The sequence below is a fragment of the Acanthochromis polyacanthus genome, chromosome 23 (assembly GCF_021347895.1).
Source record: "Acanthochromis polyacanthus isolate Apoly-LR-REF ecotype Palm Island chromosome 23, KAUST_Apoly_ChrSc, whole genome shotgun sequence".
Taxonomy (NCBI): Eukaryota; Metazoa; Chordata; class Actinopteri; family Pomacentridae; genus Acanthochromis; species Acanthochromis polyacanthus.
Window position 1 is genome coordinate 2,557,063 of NC_067135.1, and position 21,400 is coordinate 2,578,462.

Here is a 21,400-nt window from a genome sequence, read left to right on the forward strand (position 1 = left end):
TTGTTTAGCTAACTAGAAGGTGGTGGTTATTAAATTTGAATGGTTATTTAGTTGTCATTTTAGTGATATCCAGTCATTTTTTTAAAAAGTCATTGTTTCCATGATAAATAATTATTCAGTTTGTAAAACCATGATCATCAATCATTAAAGTGCCATGCCATTCAGCGTTTGTAATTTCTCTCCATCTAATCCAGTCTTTTGCTTTCTGAATTGTCCTTTCCATGTACAGCCATGTCGTCTTTCTGCCTCTCTTCCTGTTAATTTTTCCAGTTGTGATGATATATTCCAGGGTCTCTTTCCTGGATGTGTCCAAAAAATGTCACTTGCCATTTCCTGACTTTATTCAGAAGGGTATCATTTGTGCTTCGCATTGATTAAATCTCTTCGTTGGTTATTCTGGTCGTCTAAAATGTACGCAGGAGTTTTGAGTGCTTTTGTTCAGGCATAAGGTGAAAATATAGATGCTGATTTTTACCTTGACAGTTTCGCAGATTTCAGATTTTACTCTGCTGCTTTTTCTTTGAGCTCTTGTGAGATGTGCTGTTTCCTTTTTGCATTCTTTCGTGTAAATGTTCTCCCTGTCTCCCCAATATTGCAAGAGTTGCACGATATTTCATCTATAACATGCACTAGAAGTTGTTTCTTGTGTGGTTTTATAGCAGTGCTTACCTTGAGTTTTTTTCATGATGCGTTCGATAGGTTTTGTTGTCCTCTGTATGTATGGTAATAACTATGGTTTTATTATTGTTTCTTGTGCTTGCTTTGTTTTCTTGTTTTTTATTTTTATTTTTTTTACCCATTTTCCTTTGATGCCTGGGGAATGTGTTGCTCCTCCTGTCCTCTTCCTCTGTGATGAAAATGGTCACAGTTCATAATCTGGCTACCGAGTTTATGTATTGCTGAGGAGATATTGGTCTTAGTGGATGGGCTTTCTGCAGACTCATCTTCATACTGCTGTCATCCAAAAATGCCAGTTTTCTATTGTGGTGGTCCCTGTAGTGTCCTTGGTCGGTAAGGGGGTGGGTTTGAGGGGTGGGTTGTGCTGTGGTGATGGCTTTTTGCTCCAGGAATTTTTTCTTCAGAAATATCAGGTTGTTCATAATGTTTCATAAAGAGTTCCTTAAATGTGAACATTTACCAAATGCACATTTTTGCACAAAAACAAAGAAAGATTCGAGTTGTGGATATTTATAGATTACACTCTGATTTTACTGGCCACTGGAGATCAAATTGGGCTGAATGTTTCCCCTGAACTAAAATTACTTTGATTTAAATGTTTCTCGTTCGCAGCAGTGTTTACTTTAAAACGACATGCTTTTATTCTGAAATAAAGGCGGAACGCGGAAGTGGAGCGGAAAGACTTGGCGCTGTGAGGTTAGCTGCTGACTGTTGGTATCACGGCTGTTCTCTGCTGTGTCTCCTCTGCTGCACACGAGTGAGTATTTCGCATTTGACGGGATGCGTTTAGCTGTATTATTGACTATATGTGTTAACCTAACACTGCTAATAAAGCGGAACTTAAGCTGTGCTGGTACGATGTTGAAGCTAAGTTATCTAACTCTGGCTGTCACTATAAACACTTGTGTTGTACTTCATCCAGCTCACGGTAATTTGATTTAATTTGAAGTTTAATGGCTTGTATGTCTTCTGAAGCTCTTTCTTTACGTTCTGTGTTTCCGTACAACCCATGCTTAAGTGTTGAACTTTGACCAAGAAGCTAATGCTAACAGAGGGTAGAGGTTAGCCACGTTAAATATGAATCAAGCAGCTTTAAAACCACGTCTAATGGATGTTTTGGTTGGAATAAAGGAATTGGTGTGACTCCTAGTTGTCATTTTGTACTGAAATCAGTTATAGTCTTAGCTGTATTAATACTGAGAATCTATGGAACAGCAGCTGTACTAGAATTAAATCAGAATTTGAGTTAAAATGGAGAAAAACATGTAGCTTTCGACAGATTAACCATCTGGTGAGAGAATAGACAAACAAAACTACTTGTCAGCTTCTGGGATTTGGTGTTGGTTTGAACTATTAATTAGTTATAAATCCACACAGCAACTTGACTGCAGTTTAGGATGTTTGTTATACAGCATTCCTGTCCCAAGATTTCAAATGTTAACATTTTACAAATAAAAGCTGTTCTCTTTGTGTGACAGCAACACTTTTGATGCTAAATCATGTGGTAGTGCTTCATAATGTGCTTGGGTTGGATTTTGAACTGAAACCTAACTCGTAATTGGATATTTTTAACCTAAATTGGAGGCTTTTGTGCACATTTAGGGTGATTGCAGGAGTTTGTCACCCAGAACTAGTGCTGATCGGTGCGTTTTCCAAATATATTTCCAAATGTATTCATTATGATGTTGTGCTGTGATATTGTGCTATGTGGATGTTTCATCAGTGCTATAATTTGACTTTGCACTGAATACCTGCCAAGTATGTGGACATTCAGGATGTGCTTTTATCAGTTCACCTTTCACACAGATTGCTCCTTTTCTCAAGGGGAAATCACACGTGGCAAAACCTGATTTTTCCAAATTCGGTTAATAAACAGTTGCATTGCAGCAAGGGACAACCTGTCACACATTCAGCTGCACTTTTTTCAGTTTAAAGTTTAGTCGGATTGCATAAGAGGTGTCTAAGTTGTGCAAGGTTTGTAAAATGTTAGCCGAGAGTTTGCTGACCCTCAGCGCTACAACCTCAGCTAATCCTTTTAAACGCTGTGGAAACACTAAGCCTTGTAATTAACCCTGTTTACACTCTGTGAGGAGACTTATTTGCATTCATTTGGTCTACATGTGCAGTGGCCATCCTGATTGTTTGGTTTTTCTCTCTTCTAGATTTGACTGACACATAGAGGAGGATGACTGCGACCGTACAAAACCCTTTCCAGCATCTAGTTGAGGCTTTGGACCCCAACGATCAAACACGGCGGTTCTTCAACCTCTCCAAGCTTGGAGATCCCAGATATGGTAACAGCAGATCTTGTCAGTGTTGCTGTGTTTTATCTGAAAGAGTTTAACCGTCCTCCTGCTCCTCAGACCGGCTGCCCTTCTCCATCCGGCTCCTCCTGGAGGCGGCCGTCAGGAACTGCGACGAGTTTCTGGTGAAGCGTTCGGACGTGGAAAGCATCCTGAACTGGAAGCAGACTCAGACCCAGACCGTGGAGGTCCCATTCAGACCAGCCCGGGTCATCCTCCAGGACCTCACGTATGTCTAACCGCTGCTTTGCATGAATATGTCAGGGAGTTTTATTGAGGGATGTCCGATATTGGCTTTTTTGCTGATTACTGATATGCCGATATTGTCCAGCTCTCAATTTCCAGTATCTGTTGGCTATTTAACTAATTTTAGGAAACATCACATATCTCCTGTTGTGGAATTGACACGTCTTATTTTAGGATGTGTTCTCAAATGCAACAAGGATTTACAAATGTAAGCATTGTCTGTGCAAAATAAAACTACAACTTGAATTATGGCAAAAATGCCAAATTCATCCCTTTTTTTGGTTTTAGTTGTCTCAAACAGTTCACGTTCTCCCAGAGTCCTGTAAATGCCGGCAAAATCCAGGCATTTTATCGGTTTTCTTGGCAAAAAGCCGGTAACGATATTGACCGATATTAAATTTTTATGCCGATATCGGGCCGATGCTATCAGATATCCTTAGTTTTGTAAGTGGTTTCTTAACATCAAATGAAACTCAAAGTTCAGTGACTGCATTCTACTAATAGACTGTTAAAAGTTTGATATCTTTTTGTGTGCAATACCGCTCAACTGTTGTCCAAAAACTAATAGTGTTTATTTCGACTCACAGCCACATACAGGATACTCCTTTGAGCACAAAATATGGATTAATGTTCTGCTGAAGATGGCCCCCAACATAGACAGCATGTAGAGCCACCAAAAGTTTAATGGAGTGTTTGTTTTTAAAAACCCAGTTATATGTTCGTAATGTTGACTAGGACTGGTGGCCAATGTGTTGGAAAAGCTGCATGAAACTACCGCTGGGCTCCTGACTGGAGAGTCAAAAGAATTTGGAGATGGACTAATGCATTTTTTGTATTTCAGACTGTAAATGTCTCTCAGGTTCTAACCCAGACGGGTGCTCTCGCATACAGTGCAATTAATTGACTAATAACCAAATAAATCTGAAGGTTGCCGAGGACGGAGCTTTGACCTGTCCTGTCTCGTCTCTCTCCAGTGGTGTTCCAGCTGTGGTGGACTTCGCTGCCATGCGCGATGCCGTCACCAAACTGGGTGCCGACCCAGAAAAGATTAATCCAGTTTGTCCCGCCGACCTGGTCATCGATCACTCCATCCAAGTGGACTTTAACAGGAAGTAAGACGGCCTGTTTATTCAGATAGTTTGTTTGTGGTCCCCAGTCTGATTAGAGTCATTTAATATGTTATCTGCAGATCTGAAGCTGTTTTTTTTTTTTTGAGATAATACTCATGTTAAGTGTTGTAGATTAGCTGTAGTACCTGATTGCACCACCAGGTGGAACCTCGTACTGTTTAATGCTGTAATAAACACTCAATGAGCTGTTTATTTCCTTTTAGGTCTGACAGCCTTCAGAAAAACCAGGACTTGGAATTTGACCGCAACAAAGAAAGATTTCAGTTCCTAAAGGTATTAAATTGTTTATGTGCTCAGTTTTATCCTGTTGGCTTTCTTCTAATCCGTATAAATGTTCTCTGCTCTTCCCAGTGGGGCTCGAAGGCCTTCAAGAACATGAGAATCATTCCTCCTGGGTCTGGGATCGTCCACCAGGTCAACCTGGAGTATTTGGCCCGGGTGGTGTTTGACCATGAAGGGTTCTTCTACCCCGACAGTCTGGTGGGAACCGACTCCCACACCACCATGATCAACGGTCTGGGCATCCTAGGCTGGGGTGAGGCGCTCATGTTCACTCTGCACATGTTTCTTTGATGTATTTGGACTCCTTCAACACCAGCGGCATTCTGTGCTCTGAAACTCTGAGGGTTTGTTTGCTGAAGGCGCTGATCGGCAGCTTTCACACCATGACCCAAACTGACGGTTCAAACTGACCCGAGTTTGTGTGAACTTTAATCCGTACGGATGTTACCAGAATCTCCTGTCCTCCACCCACTAGGCGTGGGTGGGATTGAAGCGGAGGCTGTGATGCTGGGTCAGCCCATCAGCATGGTGCTGCCTGAGGTGGTGGGATACAAACTGTCCGGGACTCCAGACAAGTTAATCACCTCCACTGACATCGTCCTCACCGTTACCAAGGTAACCACAAGCAGCGCGGTGCTCCAGTTGTCTTTTTGATGCGTTTTTATTGTTTCTGGAACCCTACTAAGCCATCCTAGATGTTTGGACAGATTGTGAACAGGAAAAGAGGATTTTTGAACAATTTCTGGACAAATTTCTTATTTTGTACAAATGTGGAGGTTTGTTCGATTTCTGTATCTGAGCAGCCTTGGAGGAACACTGTGCTCTGAGTGCTTTTCTTTTTTATTTTAAGTATGCAGGCAGACACAGTGCTAATCACTGGACCATTATAGAGATCGGCTGAACTCATTTATACTTGTAGGCACTGATTCTTCCTTGAGATTGCATTCGGATACATTTTCTTCACTTCCAGCTGCTAGAATGTCACTTTGACGTGTGCTTCTTTTGTATATTTTCAGTAATCTGCTGCAGCTCTTAAAACACATTGTTCCATTCTTATTCAACATGACTGACATCACTTCCTGTCTCCTTGTGTCCTCAGCACCTCCGTCAGGTGGGCGTCGTGGGGAAGTTTGTGGAGTTTTTCGGCCCTGGCGTGGCTCAGCTGTCCATCGCTGACAGAGCCACCATCGCCAACATGTGTCCAGAGTACGGAGCCACGGTGGGTTTCTTCCCCGTCGACGACATCAGCGTTCAGTACCTGGAGCAGACAGGTGAGTCCGGCTGCGGAGCATAGAAACGGTACACACAATATTTGATTTTCTACCAATATTGGCTTCATTTTATGAACTCTTTTGCATTTATTCTCTGTAGTTGCACAATCACTGGAAATGTGGTCTGTCACTCATCCCAGTTTGATCTCCAGTGGACCAGACCAGTGAAATCACAGCATAATGACCTATAAATAACCACAACTCCACGTTTCCTTTGTTTTAGTGCATAGACCATAAAGCAAAATGAGACAATCTAGTATTTCTCTTTAGGATGAAAACAACTTGTCTAGAAATGATTTTAAATTTATAGTTTTACTCATTTACAATCTGCAGTTAATGTCTTCTCTGTAGTTTTTACACTTTGAGGGCCGGATTGGACCCTCTGGAGGACCACTTTTGGCCCACGGGCCTCATGTTGGACACCCCTACCTTAAAGGATCATTATTAAGGATTGATAAAAACCTCCTCTGTACTGGTTTATTGAAGGTCTGACTGAACCATTCAAAGCAAAAAGATAAAACACTCAAAAGTCAAACAGATGTTTGTGTACTGACGTGAGGTTTTTTGACTCGCTAAACGTCAACAGCTTTCCTATCCATCTAAAAATTTGTTTTTTGTATGTGTCTGGATTCAGGGCGAGACCCAGAAAAGCTGACCTACATCTCAAAGTACCTGAAGGCAGTGGGGATGTTCAGAGACTACAATAATGTCTCCCAGGATCCAGATTTCACTCAGGTCAGTCTCTACTTCACCTGAAGGTTCTTCACACTTAATATGACCAGTGTTTGCCTTAATATGAGTCTGTACAAGCAGCGAAAACTAAACTTAAAGAAGAATAATGTGACTCGAACCTCCTCCTGTCAGGTTGTGGAGTTGGATCTGAGCTCGGTGGTTCCCTGCTGCAGCGGCCCTAAAAGACCACAGGACAAAATCGCCGTTTCCTCCATGAAGAGCGACTTTGAAGCCTGCCTGGGAGCAAAGGTAGGAGCTCTGTTTTAGAATACGTCCACAATAAAGTGAATAGTTTGAAACATCCCTCCAGTTCACTGTGGTTTTTACATCCAAAGACAAAACTGTGATGAACTGTTGTCATACTTGATCATGGCAGTTCAGTTCCCTTCACACAAGGAAATAAGACACTGAATGTCTTTAATTGCTTATTATGACGTCACGACAGCACAACATTTCTAAATACTTCTAGGTAGGACGATGTATTAAGTTTCTAGAGCTTATTTAACCCTCATGTTGTCCTGCAGGTCAAATTGACCCGTTTGAAAATGGGGGGGGTATATTCACAATTTCTTTGTGAAAATATTTACAATTTCTATTTTATGTTTTTAATTTCTTGCCAAATTTGGGGATTTTTAAGGGAAACTTGTAAAGAAATTTTGGAAGAATTTAGTTTGTTTTTTTTTTGTTTTTTTTTTTTGAGTTTTTGGATTTCCTTTCAAGGGAATAATTTTTTCTTTTGGTGCCTGTAAATGACGACAGGAGGGTTAAAAGTTTTTCTTCAGACTTATCGTGTGATTTCCTCCTCTACATCAGAACTGTGCTAATTTTGCTTCTTTATTTAGGATCCTGTGTACCAGATACTGATATTTCTCTGTTGGCTTTGTGAAAACTAGCTTTGAGCTTAATTATGAGTCCAAGCCAGCTGTTGATCTTCTCATTGCTCTACTTTATATAACAGAAGATAATCTCCTTTCCTTTTTGTGGCGCTCTCAGCAAGGATTCAAGGGTTTCCAGGTGGCCCCAGATCTTCACGGCGCCTCCGTCCCCTTCCAGTTCAATGAGAAAGAATACTCTCTGAGCCACGGCTCGGTGGTCATCGCTGCCATCACCAGCTGCACCAACACCAGCAACCCGTCCGTCATGCTCGGAGCAGGTCAGTGTTGGTGGAATGTCGTGTTGCGTTTGAGTTAATTTACACGCTGATGATGAACTTTCTTATTGCAGGACTTCTTGCTAAAAAGGCTGTAGAGTGTGGTTTGAGCGTGAAGCCGTACATAAAGACGAGTTTGTCGCCCGGCAGTGGAGTCGTCACCTACTACCTGAAGGAGAGCGGAGTTATGGACTACCTGTCTCAGCTCGGGTGAGTTCCTCTGGTTATTTTTGAACCCTCCTGTTGGCTCATTTATGGGTAGCAAAAAATATTGTTCTTGTTTGAAAAATATAAAAAAAATCAGCAAAAAAATCCCCAGAGTTAGGAAAACTTTCAGGAAGAAAGTAAACTGTAAATCTGTATGTATAAAAACCACATTCAAAAGATTATTACTTTAATAACTTTGACTCATGTCAGTTTATGACGGATATATCGGTGTTGATGAGCCCCATTTTTGGATCCTTTTCAGAAATGTTTGTTGAAAGTATCAGTGTCTTGTGATTTATGTCCAAGAACCAGATGAGCATCTCTTATAGTTTTAATACCAATATGTTCTATAATTCCTAGAATATTCTGTAATTTACATAATGCTGTTAATGCATAAAATCACCAGATGAGGGTGTCTATTCTGACTTTTTTGGTCTGTTAAGATTCCTGATGAATCAAGACATTTAACCACACTAATGCAAATTATTTATTCTCAGCTGTGTTCCGTGTTTTGCAACATGATCTACATTTGTTAGTGACCAGAGGGAAAAGCATTTTTAGCATACGGAATCGGCATCAAAAGATAAAGCTTCATTATTTTGAAGCTATGTGGCGACACCTGCAGGGCTAGCTTTGGTACTGCACTTTTAATGAATACTATTAGTTACTAGCTTGAAGCTGATCATGTTTTAAGACCTAAAATTGTGCAAGTATATTACAATGTTAAATACTGTAGTTCATTTTTTTTAGTATTTTTACTTGCTTTACATCAATATAACCCTTATTTCCTGAGTTTTAACAATATGTATTATGTCTTAACTATGATACAGGGATGTGATTTTTTTTTTTCCCGCGAATTCGCGGAATTCCGCTTTTTTCAGGGATGGGAATTTACCGCGGATCCGCGGATTTCATTTATTTGAACGCTGATTGCACAAGTTTGAACACTTTATTGTCACTGATACTCCCGCGCGATGGTAACGACGTTAACGATAGCTTGTTAACGACGATTGTAAACGGTCCAGCGATTGGAAGTCGCTGCGCCGCCCCCCCCCCCGCCCCCCCGTCAACAACTTTCTGCTAAAATCAGAACTTGCTGATCCCATCCCTGATGATAATAAATTGCTTAAAAGTGCAATGAATCTAAAAAAAATTAATCATTTTGGTCAAATGACAAATTGCATACCTGTATCCCTCACATTTGTAAAAACATCCCTTGGTCTCATTTATAAAAATTTTTATGTGCACTGTATTGTGTATTTTTACAAACCCATCACTGCAACGAAAAGGCGCTCTAAAATCTGGTGAAGGAGTAAAATGTTTGTCTAAGTCCATAGATTTTATATGCAAAAACTGATGGCTCTATCTGATATGGTTTCAAATCTACTGCCAATCAAAAATGAAGATGCAGAAGTATCGCTACCCTGGGCTCTGTAGGGTTAAACACAAGTTATGGATGTTGCAAACGGTCCACATTCAACCACAAAATGACTCTTTATTTTGAGTTTGATATGAGCTTTGACATTTTAAAGACTGATGCAGCTTCTCGTGATGCTTTGCCTCATAAATGTTGATTCTTTGTCTTGATGTCTACTGGCTAATCTGTTTAGTTTTATCGTATATATTGTCTAATATTTTTGCATTTTACTTTGAAGAACTCGCACTGCATCTCAAACTGATTTGCCACCTTGTAAACGACCGTTTTCTCTCCCGTTAGCTTTGAGGTTGTTGGGTATGGTTGCATGACGTGTATAGGCAACAGTGGGCCGCTCCCAGAGCCGGTGGTGGAGGCCATAACCCAGGTACCAGTGGTTCCTACTAGACGCTGTTTCCACCTGTCTGCTGTTTCATTCCACCCCTCTGGCTCCTTTATCGCTCATCTTTCTCTTTCAGTTTGTCTTTTATTCACAGCTTTGCTCACCCTGTCAACAGAAGTGACACTAAAGTTGTCTTTCCGCTGTTTTATTTATTTGCATGCGGCTTCCTTCTCATTTCACATCATTAAGTTCTTACTATATTTACGATCTTCCTTCTATGATCAGAGGTGTTAACGTTGACTTGCTCATCAGGGGGACCTGGTTGCTGCCGGCATCCTGTCTGGGAACAGAAACTTCGAAGGGCGAGTCCACCCCAACACCAGAGCCAACTACCTGGCCTCTCCACCGCTGGTCATCGCCTACGCCATCGCCGGCACCGTGAGGATCGACTTTGAGAACGAGCCCATTGGTGAGCGACTACACCTGCAGTAAAAGTGTTTATCACATGGAATAAAACTGCAAGATCACAGGAGCAGTATAATAAGGTTTCGCTGAAAAATCTGTCTCTATGCTGACGGTGAAAATCAATCTTTAAGCAAGAAGAATGTTGTAGCTTTAGGTGGAACTGCACCAGTTTTTCACATCAAATGTTGTCTTGGTCAGATGCTGCTGTGTACCGGAAACGTTTAATGTCGCTTTTAGTGTTTCCGAAGAGAATTATGCGACACCTATTAGTATTTTCTAGTGTCGATTTGGTCTGGGGTTGCACATTTTTGATAGATTTAACCAATAATCTGCTACTAACACTTGAAAGAAATGAAATACAATGGACTTATTTCATATGCTGATCAATTTCCACAGACATTACCACAGAATCGGTTTATTGTATCAGCCACTCGATTAAAAAAGTGCTAGTCTATGTGACTCCAGGGTATCTTTATTGCTTGGGCCAGAATTCATTAACCACCACTGAACTCTTTGTTGCGGTGCCTGTCGCTAGCTAAACCCCCACGATACAGTGAAATGCAGTCTTTCCTCTTAGTTATACAGTATCAATAAATGCCGTTCAGTGTAGGCGATCATTTCCGTCTAATCCGATCTTTTGCTTTCTGAATTGTGACTGATCGTTCCATGTGTTGTCATGATGTCAGTCCGTCTATCATTTTCATTCTGTCGTCCTCCATTAATTTTTCTAGTTGTGACAATATATTCCAGGGTGTCTTTCCGTAGGATCTGTCCAAAAAATGTTGCTTGATCTTTCCTAATTTTGTTCAGTAGTTTATAATTTGTTTAGTAATTTTAAAGCTTCTTCATTGGTTATTCTGTCTAAGATATGCACGTCTATAAAACCACATCTCTGCTGCAGTGATTTTATTTTGTTTCAATATTTGCATCAGAACTGGTAGGAAGTATCTGCAGAGACCTCATATGGATGCTCATGGCTTTTTTTTTATTGTCAGTAAGTTTGATTTTCACCAAAGCTGTTCTTGCCATTGTTGCTCTACATCTGATGTCATCCATGAATCAGCTTCAGTGTTTCTTGGTCTCAGTCTGTTACAGGTTGGACGACATTTTTCTTTTCATTAAAGACCAACTTTTTGGCTCTTAATTATGGATGCTGTGGTTTGCAAGTAGCCTAGCCGCACTAGACAACCCACGGCAACGAATTTAATTCTCTGCCAGCGTGGGTCTAGTTACCTTCCATAAGGCTCGAGGCTGGATTCTCCTAAAACTGGCCGACGAATCACCATGAAGTGTAGAGTCAGAAGGCGGGCGTAACTAAGTGACGACAGAGGCGCGACGATTCTGACAGAAACAACCGGCGCACAATAAACAGTTATCTTTCGACTCGGCTTTGGCCACAGCCCTTAAAGATTTGAAGCTAAAATTCAACTTGAAAGATAAACAAAGGACGGCACTGAAGTGTTTCATTGAGAAGAAAGACGTATTTGGACTGATGCCGACGGGATATGGCAAATCCTTAATATACCGGTTGGCTCCGCTGGTTGGGAAGCTAATGGGACTTAGCCACAATCCGCCGGCGCTCTAGGAACTATGTCAACCTATTCGTTGCACTGATTGGTTGTATACCTACCCAATTGCTGCAGAGTGATTTGAAAGACAACCTTTTAGCCCGCCTCCCTCCCTGTCGAGCGGCCCTAGACCCTTGTGCCTTCAGAACATGGGTCTAGCGCGGCTAGGCTAGTTTGCAAGTTTTCTTCATTGTTTACTATCAGCATGGTGTCATCTGCATAACGTTTGATATCAAAGAGATTTTTTGTTCTTTGCCAGTACACACAGTGGTTACAAAAGGTTCTTCTCAAATTTCCATGTCACTGAGTGGTTAAAACACCTCCAAGTTAGCAAAATGTTCCTCAATATTACCTCTTTACCAAAACAGGCTTCTGAAGACTGTTGTAGCTTCATAGCTGCAGTTATTTCTTGACATTCAATTTGCCAAGAAACCATTTTGAGACTTTTGTCACTTTAGTTACAGATTTAAGGGCAGAAATCTAAAGGATTCTTTTTCTTAATGAATGCTTTTTAGCTAAAGTGTGTCGGGGTTTAAAAAATTGTTTCTGCACAAAGTTGACATTGAGAAAGATTTCTGTTTGCCTGATCAGACTGATTCATGTGGATGCAGTTTACTCAAAGACGTCTTGACTGTTTTTTTTTGTGTGTGTGTTACATCAGATAAGCTGTGATGTTCTGCAAGCTTCCAACAGAAATGTAGTTTTTAAACTCTTTAAATGTTGTCCTCTTTCCTCTGTTTCATCGTAGCCACTAACTCAGAAGGCAGACAGATCTTCCTGAGGGACATCTGGCCCACTAGGGAGGAGATCCAGGCTGTGGAGAGAACATTTGTCATTCCGTCCATGTTTAAAGAAGTCTATGAAAAGATCGAGGTAACGTAAACTCAATCACTAGTTTGATGCACAGTAATGATCTGATTAACAAAGACATCATTCGGGGTCTTACTTTGGTTTGTTGCTGCAGAAAGTGAATGAACGCTGGAACTCTTTGGTTGCACCGTCTGACAAGCTGTACACCTGGGACCCTCAGTCCACCTACATAAAGTCACCGCCTTTCTTTGATGGTTTGGTAAGAAGATGTAAAACTACGCTTCAGAACTTCTAGAACTGTCAGGGTTATGACCATAAATACATCTGAGAACCCAGGCCTGCTGATATTAACATGAAACCTGCCTTTTCTTTGGTATTTTAAGGTTCAATTTTCATGTTTGGAAATGTGAAAGTAGCACTCAACTGGTTGAAAAAAAAAAAATGAAAACGTCAAATAATCGTTTGACATTTAATTCTCAAATCGACAGATGACTTGAAGATGAAAGTTGACTTTTGCACTAGAAAATTGTCTTTAGCATTTGCCCAGCTAAAAAGAAAAGATCTGTGTTCGGGGGGGGGGGTTGTCTGTTTTTGGTGTAAAAATCCAGTTGGCTGAAATGCATGAACACACACTACTTCACTGCTTTCACTGGATTTTTAAAAATAAAAAATGAACCCGTCTTTCTGGAGAGTTGTTTGAATAAAACCTGCGGTTAAAAGTCAACCAACTAAGGTGCTTTACTTAGTAGGAAAATATGTTTTGATGTGCAACAGAAGCAGATCAGTCATTTCTAGTGCAGTGTGGCTTCTGAGAATTGCTGTGTAAAGTTGGGCTGTTATTTTATCTATGAATCTTAGATTGGTTGCATCATTACCTTTAGCAGGTCTAGTCTGTCTCCATCTTCATGGACGTGGGGATTATTTGTCCGAAGTTTTATATTTTAATTTGTATTTCACATAAACACTCCATTAGGAAGAGCATAATAATCCTGGACTATCCCCGTCTTTGCTCAGGCTCATGCAATCCACAAAATATTCGAATCATTCTTAACACCGCTTCTGCAGATTGGTCAGCTGCACATTCATGCTGCCAGTCTCCTGTTCTGACACATCCTAGAGGTGTTACTGGATTCAGATCTGCAGAGGGAGAGTTTTGAATTCCATTGGTCTCATGTTGGTGTTTGTTTAACTAGTTTGAGACATTTATGCTTATTGTGACATGGTGCATTATCATAGATGAGAGCTGGTCACATTCAGCCACAAACCTCAATCATAGTGGCTTTCAAACTATTATTGACATTAACCCTTACAAGGCCATGTTTCTGGAGAAGTACATATACTAAAACCACCTAATCCATCAAAATATCGATCAAGTCTTACAAGGTCACATTGTCGTAGACGTTCGCCATTGTGAATTTCGGCCGGCACGGGTGTGTTATTACGGTACGCGGCTTCGTTATAGCGGCTCATACGGCTTTATCGTTTCAAGTAAGCAAATTTGGGGCCAATGTTTATATCTTATCATTGGTCGACTTAAATATACGGGTGTGTTCATATTTTATGTTTAGCAATCGTAAACAAGTCACACGTGTTGAGCCGAGAATGTTCGGTCCCGGCTTTTTAAGGGTTAAGGAGCCCAGAGTTTGCAAGAACTTCCGTGCCTAACCAAAAATGCCCTGAACTGTTGACTAAAAGCACCAATGTGGACATAGAAGATAGACGGCAGGCAGACGGAGGGTAGACGATAGATGTTTTGTCACTTTTCGCCAAACTTTATTTGGAGCTGACATAAGTTTAACATGTTTTTTTTGGTCTGCCTGCCAGTTGCCTTCTCAGTTTGATTGATTGCTAAGATGGCACCGCCTTGGTCCCCAAACTTCTGTTACTTCTTGCACTTCTATTTCTGCAGATATTTCAGCCCCTAGAACAGTTAGTGTTGGTTTTATGTTCAGTCTTGACTGTATCTGTATCGTCCTGCCTTTGTTCAGACCATGGAGCTGCAGCCTCCCAAGTCTATAAACGACGCCTACGTGCTGCTGAATTTGGGAGACTCTGTGACCACAGACCACATCTCTCCTGCAGGGAACATTGCGAGGAACAGCTCTGCAGCTCGCTACCTGACCAGCAGAGGGTAAGTGACTCAGTGCTTCCTACTATAGCAGCCATCTACGTCTAAGTCATCTTTCTGGATGCATTTTTAGGTTATCTATCTTTAGAAAGTCAAATCTAAGAGTTGGGATTGGTTTATGGTTGTTGAAACTGATGCATGGATGATCTTTAGATTGAAACAGTGTTTTGGAGCTTCATCTCCTCTTTATTTGACAGTTTGACCCCTCGAGACTACAACTCGTATGGCTCTCGTCGAGGCAACGACGCCGTCATGGCCAGAGGAACATTCGCCAACATCCGCCTCTTCAACAAGTTCCTCAACAAGCAGGCACCACAAACCATTCACCTGCCAACTGGAGAAACGGTCAGACTGTGACACATTACTACTGCTGTTAAAAACAAAATGTTCTTCCTTTTATATGCCACATTTACCTCTTAGCTGTCTGTCTCACATAAGACGTCTTTTCCATGCTGATTTTTGTCTGTCCCGTCTCAAACCTACCAGAAACGTGGCAAAACATTTCCTAAATGTATGTTCACAGTTCGATAGCTGTCTGTTCTATACAAAGAAATGAATGTAGTTATTGCTGTTTGTATATTTGGTCTTTAAACTGCCAGACTGAAGCTCGTTTCTTTGCTTTTTAAAACATAACAGTGTTGATGGATGATGCTAACTGATGGCATGCCTTCTGTTTACATCATCACTCTGACTCAGCGTTTATCACACTGATCTGCCTTCAAAGCAGTAAAGAAAATGACACGACTAAGATTTTGTCATCCGACACAGATCTGTTATGTCACAGTGTATGAGGAGGTTTGTTTATGCCTCCAGCTGATGTGAAGTCCTGCTACTTTTGGACTAACATTTGTGTTTTTTCTCTTCCAGCTGGATGTGTTCGATGCTGCAGAAAGGTACCGACAGTCCGGTGTCCCGCTGCTGGTTCTAGCAGGGAAGGAGTATGGTTCAGGGAGCTCCAGAGACTGGGCAGCAAAGGGCCCTTTTCTCCTGGTGAGCAGCGAATGATGCGAAGAAACTATTGAACACTGACTGAAGTATTTTCCCGTTTTGTTTTTTTTTTGAAACTCAAATTTGGTGACCTAAAAACACTCAAACATGTGAAGCTCTGCACACACGGCGAAAAATTTGATATTTTCGGGGATTTATGTAGGTGTGAGGCAAAATGGCTCCATGGTGCTGCCTGGAAAATTTCAAACATTTACTACGACATTACGTGTCACCTAGAGTTCTGAAAGTTGATACACACATGTAACTCTTCAAGATGCACTAAAATATAATGCACAGCCGTGCCCAAAACCCAACAGGAAGTCGGCCATTTTGAGTTGTCATATTCTGGATGATGTTCAACCAATTTTTGCACATTTTCAAAAGCTATAAACTCGGAGCTCAAATTTGGCAAACGTATACCCCAGGCATGGGTGAGCAAAAGTTATCAAAAAGCTCTGCAGCAGTCCAAGGGCTTGGAAATGGCTTTTCTGTCATCGATCTCATTTTCATAATGTCAAAGAAACTCTCGCATAAAATTTGCCAGAATTTGTTGCATTCTCGCCCCTGGCAAGAAACCTCTGAATGTCTCTTGAACTTCCGGAGACTCTAAGGCCTACACTGATCAGTCAAAACACTAAAACTATCTGCAGAACACTGTAGGTCCCCTTTATAGAGTCTGGCACCGGGACGTTTGCAGTGGATGCTTTGGGTGCTCTGGGTTGTGTTGTGGGGCCTCTGGGGAATCTGTTCCACTGCATCCTGTTGAAGCTTGATCAGAATGGAGTCTAGAAAGTTTGGAGGTCAAATCAACATCTTTGGCAACTGTCACGTTCTTCAAGATGTTCCTGATTGTTTGATGTGGTGGGGTGCGTTTTCCTAAGGAGTCTTCCTCATGAGGGAGTGTGCTTGTTCTGGGATGAAGTTTGTTTGGGTGTCTAAATCTCATCCACATGGATGCCAAGATCCAAGGTTTTCCAGTAGAACACCTCATAGTACCAACATGACCCATGATGTTGACTTCATCTGTCAGTGGTTTTAATGTTGTGGCCCATTGGTGTGTACTTCAGGAGATATGGACATCTGAAAGTGCCTTTTTGTTACAATTTCTGTATTAGAACCTTTGCTGGTTAAAAGTTGTCAGATCAGTGATTTCTCTCTACTGAACCTTCCTCATAAGGTGTAATGCTGGTTCTTTGGATTGATTCAGACCCAACTTTTCTTGTATGCTACATACATGTTGTCGTATCATGGTGACAATCGCAAAACACTGTCAACAAAGTACCTGTTTATGCTCAACATCATTGTTTTTGGTTGCTGAAATGTAATCTTTTTGCTGTGCCCTTGTGGAGCTTCACTGCCAACAAACTGTTTATCACTCAAGGTTTAACTTTTTCCTGATCTTTCAAATTAGTCTGTTCTTCCTCAGAGTTAGTTTGGTTAATTCTCATGATTTCACCTTCTGTATTGGTTGCCGGTGTTGAAGAAATTTCGCTTAGTCATTCAAAGTTTGCTGTACGGTGGGCTTGGCAACACAGAAAATGAGTCTGAAGGTAAGCCAAGAACATTTGCAGAGTCCACAATTTATGATGGTTAGGAGGGAGGGGGCTGAATCATGGTTCAGTTGCGTATGGTTGCTAATCAGGAACAGAAGGTAATGCAGCAAAGATCAGAAGGTGGTTGAATCAAGGAGTCTGGAAGACAGCAAAAGGTAATAGGGGGTCTGACAAACAGTATTGAATAACAAATTGTGGACAGTTGAGGGAAATGGAATGGAGGAGTGACACTAGAAAGTATCTGTCGCAAAAGATATGCTGTTTTCATTACTGGTCATTGGAAAAGTTGCCTGTGAAGTAAGTGAACTCCCTTCTCCGAAGACTGATGGTAATGAAAGGCAATGAAGTAGATCTTGTTTAAACTGCAGTTTGGAGGGTTTCAAGTATTTTGTTTGTTTTGTAGGGTATTAAGGCAGTTATAGCTGAGAGCTACGAGCGCATCCACCGCAGTAACCTGGTGGGCATGGGGGTGATTCCTTTGGAGTATCTACCAGGACAGACAGCGGACAGTCTGGGGCTGACCGGCAGAGAACGCTACACCATCACCATCCCCGAGCCGCTCACGCCCAGGATGGTCATCGATGTGAAGGTACGTTGACAACGCAACGTGATGTCTGCGGTGTTGGCGTGATTTTGAATGTGATCGTCTCTTCCTGCCCTTGCAGCTCGACACGGGGAAAACGTTTCAAGTCCGGATGAGGTTCGACACCGACGTGGAGCTGGTGTATTTCCACAACGGAGGAATCCTCAACTACATGATCCGCAAGATGTCTGAAAACTAAACGTGTTTAATCTCTCATTCTCAGCTACAGTAGCATAACGGTAAAAAAAACAAATCATGTAGTGGCTGTCACAGTACCTCCCAAGAATTATCCAATCATTTCCCACATTTGGAGCACTTACGGCGTTTACGGAGAACTGATTTATAGCCACGATTGTTCTCATTTTTGAGAACGCTCCTGTTGATGACGCAGCTAAATATAGATGAGTGTTTTGGTTGGGATGCGCAACGGAAATCGATGTTTGATTCAAAGATGGGATCGGTATAAAGTTCACGAATCAACTCTTTACCAATCTTTTTACCAAGTGCAAGAATCCTTAACTCTTACCTTTGCTGTTCGGTTTGTCAGGGTTTCAGAGATGCCGCTGCTTTCTTCTAAGAGATACAGCTGAACCAATTCAAATGAGTCTTCCAGTTTATTGTAGCTTGGGTCTTTCGTCAGTTGTGGTGATGATATGGATTCTACCATTGGTTTGCCACTGTTTTGGATGGAAGGAAACGCACAACGTAATTGTTAGACCTCAAGGATGGCGATTAGTTTCGTCTTTGGGGTAATTCTTTTTTTCTTTTGCACAGATAAAGCACTGGACCAATACATGCAAAAGTGTCCATAAAATCCTCATTAAGCACTTAAAAAAACAGGACCCAAGCTGTAATAGGCCGAAGCGATTCTTTAGAAGTTCGTTAGCCGTGCTACTGTTCGAATGTTTGGGGTCACTCAGGCAATTCCACGTTTCCACGAAAACTCACACTTTTTCATTCATGAAATAAGTGGTTTCAGATCATCAATGAGTCTTTCAACAGCATTAGCCAACACAATGTAGCATTAGAGCACAGGAGATATTCCATTAATAATCAGCCATTTACAGCTAGAATAGTCATTTACCACATTAACAATGACTAGACTGGATTTATCATTCATGTAATGTTAGCTTCATTTAAAAAGCTGATTATTAAGGACATTTCTAAGTGACCCCAAACTTCTGAACGGTGGTGTAGATGTCAGCTTTTATTATGGGAAGCTGAAGAAAAGCGACTGGATGGACCATGTGGTTGGGAAGTTTTATTCTCAGGGTTGTGTTGTAGAGATGGACCTATGACTGAAGTAAGAGTTGTTTTATTATTCCGGTAAAGGTTACTGTACATGGCAGCATCATTCCCCAACATGCTGTTTTCTGCCTCTGAACTCGCCTCATCAGGTTGTCAGTTTTTTTTTTTGTCTCTTCTGCTTTGTCTTCGCGTCACTGTAAACCTGTTTGTCTTCATGTCATCCACTGCCTTAATGTCGTATTTTGATTCAAAGATGTCATTTCGCTCTTATATCCTAACAGACTGACAAAAACATTAACTTGGAATCTTGAAGTGTTCAGCCACAGACTGACAGAATAAAAGGTGATTTTTGAAACTATTCCCCTGTTACTCTATTTTTATTTTTAGATGGAACCAGACTAATATCAAATTGATGTTTATTTGCTGTGCTTGTTGGTCCTCTGAACTTCAAGTACAGTTTGAAGTATTGGAATGTTTTTTTAATACACTGGAGAGTAGGAGCCTTAAAATAGTCTCTTCACTTCCAGAAATAGACTGAAGGCTGATTGCATGCTGCTCTGACCGAAACTGGATTGAGGGAGTCGTGAAACCTCTCTGTGTCTGCAGTACAATAGATGAAATGTGAGACTTGAGGAGGGGAAATGACAGCTTTGTGGTTGGATCGCTTTACTTTGTTCCTTCCTGTTGGTCTCTTCAGCCACTAGAGGGTGAACGGAGCAGCGTGGTGCTTTCCTGCAGCCAGTAGTGAAATGTTCTGCTCCGTAATGAGCTCTGATTAAACAAAAATAGATTTTCTTGTGAATATGTGCAGCTACCAACCCAGAGCAGGTAATTAGCTGATAATTCAAGGTGCAAAGAGCTGAATTGTAGCTCAACAAACTGCCAGAATCAGTGGAAGTGGGTATTAAGAGTTTTTTTTTCTCCATAAAATGTAATCTGAAATAGCAGTAGGTTCACTTGGAATCATACTAGCTGTAATCTGCTCTGTAGAATAACCTTTAACACTCTTTAAAATCAAACTGAGGCCATTTTTTTTTTTTAGCTGAACTTCCTCCCTCTGACTTCCAAGAAGCTTATCTCTGCTGTCAGCCAAACCAAAAAAAAACAACCCATCAGCTGAAGCAGAAAATATTCACACCCTCTTAGTCGGTACTACACCAAAATGTGGCGTCAAAGGTTGAAGCCTGCAGACTTGGTGTCCAACACATTAGCATATTTATAGACTTTATAAGTGAAGAAAACCATATCCAAAATATTTTATTTGTAATCAACATTTTACCACCACTACAAAGTTTTTCATGCTACTCTGCTCACAGCTCTAGAAGCGTTTCCCCATGCTGGATGTATCTTCAGTCAACTTGTGCTTCTGTTTATTGCCTTTATGGACAGTATGCTTTGTTTCCTGTCAACCTTTCTTGTCTCTGCCTAAACACTGCCTGCAGTTAAAGTGAAACGATGTCAATTTTTGTCTTGTGCTTGTTGGTTGTTCTCGGCTTTTACCGAATCTGAAGCAAACATTTTATTTTTAGTGAATTCTGATGAAATATCCTCATTTTAAGCTTCTTTTTGGCAGATTATTCTGACTGAACTACATCATAAGATTAATCGAGGACTATCCGAAAGTTGAATATCTGACAATTCTTTTTGTTTTTGGTCTCTTGCTCTGAGAAATTAGATTATTTGGGCTGATTTTTGAAGATGGATGCTTGCTTTATTAATCCAGAGGGAAATTCTGAACTCTTTGTTTTGCTTTTTAAAACTTGAAAACCAACTACGTACTAAAAGAGTAAATGATACTAAAACAGGAAAGATTATCTCTGTCTGGTAGGGAACCCCATCATCATCATCCTGCCTTTAATTTTTTATTGTTCCTGACTTTAGACTCGGTTACTCTTCTCACCGAATATTTTATGTGTCTGGTCTGTAAATGGTCTCAGTTTTTGGCTTATTTTTGTAGCTTTCAATCAGAAAAGCTGTCCATGATTCCAGCCTTTGGCTAGCATTACACTGTTTGTCCATGTAATCTCTAAGCAGTTGCTGTATGTAGTGAAGAAGTGGAGAATCCCAGCTAGCCTTGTAGAAATATGCACGGAGTCTTGTTGGTTGCAACGGTCTGCATGGGAAACTGACGAATGCTATCAGTTTATGCATAATATAGAATTGGGTGTACACTTCGAAATTCATGTGGAAATTATGAATTTGCAGAAAGACTAGCTTTAAGAGTTGGTCCATCGTACTAAAGAGGTAGCATCACTCTCCAGTAGTTGCCATTAAACTATTGCAGCAGAATACGACTAGTTAG

The 21,400-nt window shown here is 41.0% G+C and overlaps 1 protein-coding gene across 1 annotated transcript; it reads left to right on the forward strand.

Moving 5' to 3' along the window:
- The first annotated feature begins 1,332 nt into the window (after positions 1-1,332).
- Positions 1,333-19,456, forward strand: aco1 (aconitase 1, soluble). The gene is made up of 21 exons (XM_022203477.2): positions 1,333-1,435; positions 2,841-2,972; positions 3,042-3,210; positions 4,202-4,339; positions 4,561-4,630; positions 4,709-4,892; positions 5,115-5,254; positions 5,739-5,910; positions 6,545-6,645; positions 6,775-6,891; positions 7,636-7,795; positions 7,867-8,002; positions 9,717-9,801; positions 10,069-10,225; positions 12,538-12,662; positions 12,754-12,858; positions 14,588-14,730; positions 14,925-15,072; positions 15,595-15,717; positions 17,671-17,856; positions 17,933-19,456. The coding sequence occupies exons 2-21, from the start codon at positions 2,864-2,866 to the stop codon at positions 18,047-18,049; spliced, it is 2,685 nt and encodes an 894-aa protein (XP_022059169.2). The 5' UTR covers positions 1,333-1,435; positions 2,841-2,863; the 3' UTR covers positions 18,050-19,456.
- Positions 19,457-21,400: the final 1,944 nt, after the last annotated feature.

Coding starts and splice junctions, on each gene's coding strand:
- aco1 (XM_022203477.2), top strand. CDS start 2,864: ATGACTGCGACCGTACAAAACCCTTTCCAGCATCTAGTTGAGGCTTTG. Junction 3,211..4,201: donor GTCATCCTCCAGGACCTCAC/GTATGTCTAACC, acceptor GTCTCTCTCCAG/TGGTGTTCCAGCTGTGGTGG. Junction 15,718..17,670: donor CAAAGGGCCCTTTTCTCCTG/GTGAGCAGCGAA, acceptor TTTGTTTTGTAG/GGTATTAAGGCAGTTATAGC.